Genomic DNA, 8,921 nt, shown 5'->3' on the forward strand with positions numbered 1-8,921 from the left:
ACCCCAGCACTTATCTTTTTACCTCTATAAATAGGATTGAAAATTGGTTGGGTCGAGTCGAAGTCATGGTTTAGTTCGTAATTTGACTCGAGTTCGATACAAAGTTATATTGGTATATTATAGACAATATTCGAGATGTTTGGATGTTATATTGATACAGGCAAAAATACAATATTTAGATTGTCCTAGTCATTGTGTTGGATAGTTTTAACAGAAGAACTCGAGTTCAAGTAAGGTTTGTAATATTATTAAATGAGTTTGTCTAACACGTGTAAAATTGCACATGATAAAACAACTAAATGCGAAGAAAAAAATTATTGAAAAACAACAATTATTTATTTAAAAGATACATATTTAATATTAAATGCATAAGTTTCAATGCAAACTTATTTTTTTAAACATCTTAACATGTGCAAATTTACACATGATGCAAAAACCCTTATTGAATTTGCCTAATAAATCATATGACTATTTAATTTGAATGTTTGTAACAAGTTAACATTTCCCTTTATTCTATCATGTGCAAATTTGCACATATTAAGAAATTCAAAATAGTAAGTTTGTATTGAAACTTGTATATTTTATCTTAAGTATGTAACTTTTTAATAAATAATTGTTGTTTTTCAATAAATTGTTTCTACTTTTAGTTGCTTTAACATATTCAATATTGCACATATTAGACAAACTCAGTTAATGTTTAAGTTTTTTTTATAAATTCATCCTATAAATCATAAAATATTTGGATCATTACCATTTTTCAACAATCTAGTATCTATGAAATTGTTCTAGTACGTATGAGCCAACTCCAAATACGTAAATTACATTTTTATTATTTTTTTTTTTGGTACTGTATTTTTTAATTAATTTTTATTAAAAGTAAAAAAAAAAAAAAGAGAAACAAAGAAAGAGAAACAAAGAACCTAATAGATTTCATCATATTCATCAACTTCATTCTTACTCCAATCTCAGTCCCGAAGAAAGAGAAACAAAACAAAAAATTGAACCCAAATTCCATCAACATTCATCACCTTCTTCGTGTTCTTCAACACTTTCATCAAATTGTAAATAAGAAATGTCAACCTTTAAAAAATAATGTCAACCTTTAAAAAATAACATCTCCAACATCTTCATCTATACCATCTTCTTTAAATAAGAAATAAACAAAAAATCAAACTAAAATTATTAAGGTTAATCAAGAAAAAATCAAACCCAAAAAATGAAGTTTGTTTATTGATCAAAGTTAAAATTGAATTCCAATTAAAAAACGAAATTTATGTTTCATTAGTATGATTCAAAACTCTGCTTAAATGATTTTAAACCGTTTCTTCTTTTCTCTAATGCTACAAAATAATTGGATAAACTGTCATTGATCTTTAAACTTTAAAGTGAGTGTGCATTTCATTTCAAGAATTTCAAGTATCTTGAAGAGAATTTGCAATTATCCATTTTGAAGAGAGTTTGATTTTAGTGCCATCAAAGTTTAATAAGTATAAGCATACTTTTGAATTTATTTGTGCAACATCATCATTTTGTTCATCTTCTTCAAATTATTGCAACATTGCTCAAGACAATATCTCACTAACACTTAAAAGTATTTCAAACATATTATTATACATCTAAAATCACTTTTGTCTCATCCCAAGTTACATTAACATACATTAAATAAAATCCACACACAAGTTGCTAGAACTTTAAAAAGGATTGCGCTGATTTGGACCGAAAAAGGACATAACTTAGCTTGTCTCCAGATTTGCGTTGTTACAGAAGAAGAGGTATTGGTGAAAGGGTTGTTCAAAAAAATGTCATTTTGCTGATAAAAAAAAAATTGTTAATTAGGATTATTTCAACTAATTCAACTATTGCATTGTCATTACTTCGACCAATAACTCATTGACCAAGTATTCTGACTAAGTCTGATAATACTATATGTATGAATATGATCATATATTAATTTTAACACATGTGACATTCATTATGCATGTACTATTATCATCTATCAACATATATTTTTATCGATTATTATTCTCTAAAATTAGTTGTTTATTCTAACGGAATTTTATGAAGGAACACTATATTTTGCAATTTGCATAACTCTACTGGTTTTTTTGAGTATACGCTGATGGTATAATATTTTTTACACAATTATTGAATCATATTTTACTTTGACATTATTTTACTATATCACCTCGTAAAATATCTCAATAATATTTATATAATAATGCATATTATTTGTATGATTGTGTGTAAAATATTTGTATATTGTAAAACACGGTTATTTTTAATTTTACCAAAATTAAATAGACGGTCATTAAACTCATAGTGTATTTTCTCAAAAAAAAAACTCATAGTGTATCTAATTTGACCAAAGAAGTTTAAAAGGATAAATAGTATGTTAAGTTTGATTTGACAAATGAAAGTTTTCATTCCATTTGAGAGATGTTTATGTTAAGTATGACTCATACATATGCGGGAAAGAACGGTGTACGTTCAGAGGTATTATTGTTATTGATTGACACTGAAACTCTAATTTACTATAGAAAAAACGAAACTATAGTTACTCTATGGTCATAGAGATAGATATTATTGGTTGAACTACGTGAACAAAGATTGTGTCTTATTGTCTTGTAACTTTCGTTTCTTTTATACTTCTATATTGGTTGTTGTTCTAACACCATATGTAAAAGGAATTTCAGAAGAATTTTTTTTTAAAGGAACTTGGTAAATTTTGTTTGGTTCGACTTCATTTATGGATTTGGATCCTCTCCAACCATTTCTCTCATGCGGTTTGTTCTGTTCATTCACATTTGTTCTCTCTCTTTGTTGCTATCTTTTGTTCATTTATGAGTCAATCAACCATTGAATCAGAAAAGGAGAAGGGACTACACAAAAAAAGCAGGAGAGGATCCAATTCCTTCATTTACCTAAACATGGAATATGGAGAAAGAAAATGTCCCAAAGTAAACGTCTAATCTATTAGCTCAATTGTAAGGACTAATTATTCAATCTTTACAGCAGAAACAGCCTCTAGATTCATTGTCTAGCTCAATAGAATTTGGTCAATCTGGCTCATGAATGCAAAACATTTATATTCTCCACCCAAATCAATCTTGACCTTTTTTCATCTTTTTTGTTTTTCTTATGGTAAACCAATCCAAACCTTGACTTTATAGTATACATACATTACTATCACAAATTATACTTATTAGGGAACATTGCATGGATTGCTCTTAGTATGTCCACATTATCTGTATGTAGAATATGAGACCAATTTTGGGCAATTTTGACATGATGCCTCATCTCCACGCCACAAGGACTAGTCAGTGGCAGGGAATCTTCATGACTAAGAAAGAAGTGATATGAGAAACTATAAAATCATTTTTAAATATTATTTGACAAACAAGAATGGAATATTGACCCAACTCCCAAAATACAATTGGGTAATTAAACATATGAAGGGACCAAAAAATATTATTCATCATATGCTAGATGACCAAAAGAATTGGTCAAAAGAAAAAGAACTAAATGAAAAAAATGAATCATTGGTTAGATCTCTTATGTTGTAATCCTCATCCTATACTCTAAACTAAAGTATAAATGAAGAGGTATGCTATTATTAGAAAATGAATATAGAAAATAGTTTATGATAATAAGTACATGATTGAATTGATCGTGAGTTCAATAAAATTACGGTGGTACTGTGATTTTGTTATAGTTTTAAAGCACATTGCAAGTCTGCAACACCATAATTCTACCAAATTCACCGACAATTTAAACATGGACTAAATAGATCTTAATTTGCTGAAGTAACATGTACTCTAGGGCTTGGAATTCCCATGTGCACAAGTCTAGGAGACAAGTGAATTTTTGGACTAGGTCTTGGTGAGGGAATAGGTGTCTTGTTAGCAATTTTTCCATTGTTGACTCTAGGTGATAAATTGAGTTGTTGAAGTGCCTTAGCTTGGAGTGTTGTTGGGTACTCTCTCACACAACCAATCCTAGGACCAGCTCCAGTGGTCCATTTGCTTGACAATGGCTTGCAATCTTTATGTTGTATAATTGCCACATTATTTTGGATGCACCTTTTGGCAGAGTCACTTGAATTTGCATTATTAGTATTTGTGGACTTAAATTGAAGCTCATTGTCAACTTGCTCTGAAGGTGGGACATCATCATCAATTGGATATTTCTGCATAAGGAAATGGTTGTACATAAGTTTAAACATGTGGATGCATAGTGATTTCAAATCAAAGCAAAAATAGGCTAATTTATAAAGGGAAAATTTCTTTGGAAGTTATTAATTTACCTTTACATTTGTCAAGTCCACATTGTGTTCCATCAAGAAACCAATGAATTCCATGAAATTCTTCTTTGTAGGTCGGTAATGTCCACTATAGGGCCATATAGCCTGAATAAAAATTAATGAACATCAATTTCAATATAAAGAAAGTAAAATGCTTTTCAATCTTTTTGTTCATTTTTACATGGAAATGGAATCCTTCGCTGCGCTATAAATGGTCAGCCACATTCATGCAATTAGTACATCGATGGTCGTTTGATTAAGATACGACAGTTTAGATTTAAAACTCGGTATTTTAGAGTTTTTCAAAATCTAAATTGTTTCATCTCGATCCAACGACCACCAATGCGCTAATTGTGTGAATTTCTGACTATAGCAAATCCAACTGAGAAACACTTAGCTCATATTCATTGACTCTGGAGCAAGTTGTCATAAAAATAATTGTATTTTTATGGTGTCCCTAAGATTATAAATATGAATTATGTATAAAAACAAGTACCATACATCAAGAACCCCATTTTGGACAACCAATCTTCCAGATGCAACAGTAGCACCACCAGCTAGAAAACTTGAGTGTTGAAATTGACCTTTCTTCTTCTCCCCAACATACAAAATTCTTGATGAGCTAAGAACAAAAATCCACTTAGATCCTTCAGAAGTGTGTACAAGGTTCTTGCTTTTTCTAAAAACAAACCTTCCTTCCTCTATAATAACTTCATATATTTCCCTTTCTTTCTGCATAAGCAATAAAAAAAAAAAAGTGGAACCTCTTATAATTAATAGAGAATATTTTGGTGGCTGCTCAATATATTAATTAAGTCAAACTATTGAAAAGTACAAAAAACAAAATCATAAAGTATATGGTCTAGTGCATTGAAGGCACTAACACATGATTTATTGATAGTTTATTAGTCCTAAGATACATCACTGGCACTCTATAATTGACCAAGTATTATATAGTACATGTACATGGATTTAATTCCATCATCATATGAAAAATTATAATATAAAGTCCAATTATATGTTATGTGGCATTGTCAATGTCATGAGATGAAAGTGAAAGAACTTACAGGTCCAAGGTACTTTATACACTGCTTCTGTAATTCACATCTTGTACACTTCTCAAGATTTACTTCTTTTCCATCTCCAACATCCAACCTTTACGTCACCAACATGCAATTATGAAATCAGTTTAGCAAGAAATAGTAATAAATCAATACTCAAAAGTGTGCTAAGACATGTTTGATACTAGAAAATGGTTTTACTTTTAATTACAAAGCTGCCACATTATTTTCAATATAATTTGTTTTTAAAAATGGTTTTACAAATCTTTGTAAACATGAAACATTTTAAGAATAAGAAAATAAATAAATTTCATAAATAAATAAATAAATAAGAAATAAGTAATAAAGAAATACTTATTTTTTCAAATAAAACACATTTTTTATGAGAGTCTATTTTAACAATCGTATTGTGATTAATTTTACCAGTAAAAAAAAGGTTGCGAGCTCTGGCTATGAAACCAAACATTATAGTACAAATGTAAGTTGTGTCCATATCGATGACGTGGATCAATCTGCAAAATACAAGAAAATCTTAGCTTAATTTTAATCAGCTTATTTGTACTTCTAATAAGTTAATTTAAAGATCTTAATCAAAGTCCAAATAATTAGACATATGAGCTTACAGCTTCAAGCCAATGTCTAAGAGCTAATTTTTGTGCTTTGTCATCTTTACACAATCCTTTTCCCACCTACCAACAGCCAGCAAACAAAAAAGGTTAATTGATGGTAACAAATTCACAAAAGCAATTGTGTTGAAAGAGAATGAAAACTTTGAATTCTTCTATATGGTCCCAGTCAAATATATAATTGACAAAGCCAAATTAACATCAAATCATTTATTTTATTTTATTTTGGTCGAATATTCTTGTGGTTGAAACTCACACATTTTAAATGTGGAGAAATGGGGTGTCAGGATTCGAACTCCGATCCCTGTATATATTATGCAATGTCCCTACCAACTAAGATAAATTCACGGGGACAAATCATTTATATTTCAGGCAAATAATAAAGTTTTAAATCAAACCAATGCCTATACAGTTGAAATATTAAAAAGACATTCTCCATTATCCAAAAGTTTATTCAAAGATTATAGCTTTTGACATTAAAGAGCACCTTAGCAGCCATAGTCCTAGCTCTAGCCCATTTTGAAAGAGCTGTTTCTGTTTTAACTGAATCAAAATGTGATACAGAGCACCTACTAAGTGCAGCATAGTCTAAAGCCTTCCACCTGTAATGGTTAAAAAAACAAAAATTATTTGCAAAAGTTTATTAAATTCTAATAATCAATGACTATAATTGAACATAAAATTCCTTATCCATAAAAAATAAGGACTAATATGTTTTTAATCCTTATAAAATTACGTATCTATAAATTTATTTATCACTTCTAGTCCTCGCTTCTCATATAAACGAGTGTTTTTAATTCCTTCCAAATGATTAAAAGTATCAGGAAATTAAAAACACTCGTTTTTATAAAAAGTATGAACTAAAAATTGATAAAATACTAAAATAGAAAAATAAAATTGTTTAGAAACTAAAAACATGTTTAAAAATAAATGTCATAATCATAAATATTGAAATTGAAACAAACCATAGTTCTTCACAAACAACTGCACAATCTGCCAAATTTCTTCTAGTCCTATAACTCTTGTAAACTTTCTGCAGCTTTATAGCAGCAACATCAAGCTCTCCAATGGATTTTGGTGAAAACCAAATTTCTGGTTTATGCAACAAAATTGAAGGGCTTTGTTTATTGAAAACATCATCAATAAAACCTTCTTTTGTACCAGAGTTATCTGTAACCAAATATTTGAATGAGAATGTAGTTTGCAGCTTCAGATTTCCAATTTTCCTCTTCTTTGAACATGTAGATTCTTCATGAACAACCTCATCATCTAACTTTTCTTGATTATACAATTCATCTATTTTTCTTTCACTCTTGAAACTCATTGTTCTTAAGGTAACATCTCCTTCTTTAGATTCATAATCCATTGGTCTTATTGTTGTTATCATTTGCATTCTTCTGCAAAATAATAAGCAAAGAAAAAAAGTTACATAATTTTAATAATTAAAATAAAGAAGCACTACTAATAATAATATACTATACTACAACAACAAACTTAAGAAAAATGTTTATATAAATTATCATATTCAATGTAACATCTAAGAGTCAATTCAAGCATTTCACTAGAAAATGAATAACCAATATTAATAACAAGTGATGAAAATAAATAGTTACCTTTAGAATATGAAATTGAAAAGTAAGATTCTTTATGATTCTCTTATAAGCAAAGATAGATAGCAACTGATTTTAAGTCTTGGAAAATGTTCACTTGACAACTCTTATATAAGGCACAAACTATGGAATACATGTAAATAAAGAGTGAAGATTCTAATAAGTACTTTCAAATACGTAAGAGAAAGATTGAAGAAAAAATGGTGTGACCATTTGAATTATTTATTTAGGAATTAATTAATTAATGAAACAGTTTGGTTTGAATAGAAAAATAAGAAACTATGTGTCTTTTCTTGTCCCATAAAATGGGTTGTATTGATTATTGAATATAGAAATTGAAAATTAATGGTGTGACTTGCAGAAGGTGTTACATGAGTGTGTAAGTGAAAAGTGTTTACGCGGAGATGTGAATTGAATGAGATAGAATCAGTCAAAAGCTTAAAGGGGTATTCTTAAAATCGTTGCCATATCTTTATTTTCATTCTTTTTTTTTAAATATATTTAAAAATGCTCATATAATATGAGAATTGATGATTAATAGTCTTATTACATGTTTTAATCATTCCATTCTACTTGTTATATTCCTCTCATAACATTAAGTAAATGTCCATAGGGCTAACTTGAGCAAAGGAATTAGGGTATGATGGACGAAGATGTTTGGTTAAGCACTGAATTTTTTTTCAGGGAAAGCATTGATTTTTTTTTTAAAGAGTAGTGATATATGTACAACCATTTTGAACAACTTTAATGATAACTTTCATTTTCTCTCTTCTCATTGGTCCAAAACAATAGAGCGAGAAAAAGGAAGAGAGATGATAAGAATGTAATGTGAGTATGAGAGGGAAAGTTGTCAAAAAGTTGTAATAAAGTGGTTGTATAAATATCATTTCTCTTTTTAAAGTGCTTAGAGCATCCACAATGGAGACTCTCATCTTTGAGGTATTAAATGGGTCACACATTGACACATCACTTTTTAATAATTTTTTAATAATAGTACCTAATAGGTACTCAATCAATCCAATGGAGACCATCTAACAAAAGGTCTAATTGGGTCCCACCAATACTATTTATTTAATACACTATCTATTTTAATACACTTTTTAATTATTATTTTAATAAAAAGGTGATGTGGGCCCATTTAAGAACGAGGTCTTAGTTTAGACCTTGCATCTTTTAAGACCCTCAATTTTTTTTCCACAATGGGGGTACCTATTAGGTACGAGGTTTTAAATGTTTAAGACTCCCATTGTGGATGCTCTTAGGCATTGATGTGATAACGATATCTATATCCATTTTTTTTTAGGGAATCTACATCCATTATATA

At 29.0% G+C, this 8,921-nt stretch overlaps 1 protein-coding gene across 1 annotated transcript; it reads right to left on the reverse strand.

The window, feature by feature from the left end:
- Positions 1–3,403: 3,403 nt before the first annotated feature.
- LOC146897086 (IQ domain-containing protein IQM1-like) lies at positions 3,404–8,009 on the reverse strand. Its single transcript, XM_085734592.1, has 9 exons — positions 7,601–8,009; positions 6,953–7,384; positions 6,475–6,589; positions 5,985–6,050; positions 5,785–5,873; positions 5,368–5,455; positions 4,802–5,032; positions 4,304–4,405; positions 3,404–4,186 (listed from the first exon to the last, which is right to left on the reverse strand). Exons 2-9 carry the CDS (start codon positions 7,378–7,380, stop codon positions 3,791–3,793), a joined length of 1,515 nt encoding a protein of 504 aa, XP_085590718.1. The 5' UTR covers positions 7,381–7,384; positions 7,601–8,009; the 3' UTR covers positions 3,404–3,790.
- Positions 8,010–8,921: the final 912 nt, after the last annotated feature.

Source organism: Medicago sativa, chromosome 8 (assembly GCF_051527215.1).
Source record: "Medicago sativa cultivar Bolivia chromosome 8, Bolivia_mono, whole genome shotgun sequence".
In the NCBI taxonomy this organism is placed as follows: Eukaryota; Viridiplantae; Streptophyta; class Magnoliopsida; order Fabales; family Fabaceae; genus Medicago; species Medicago sativa.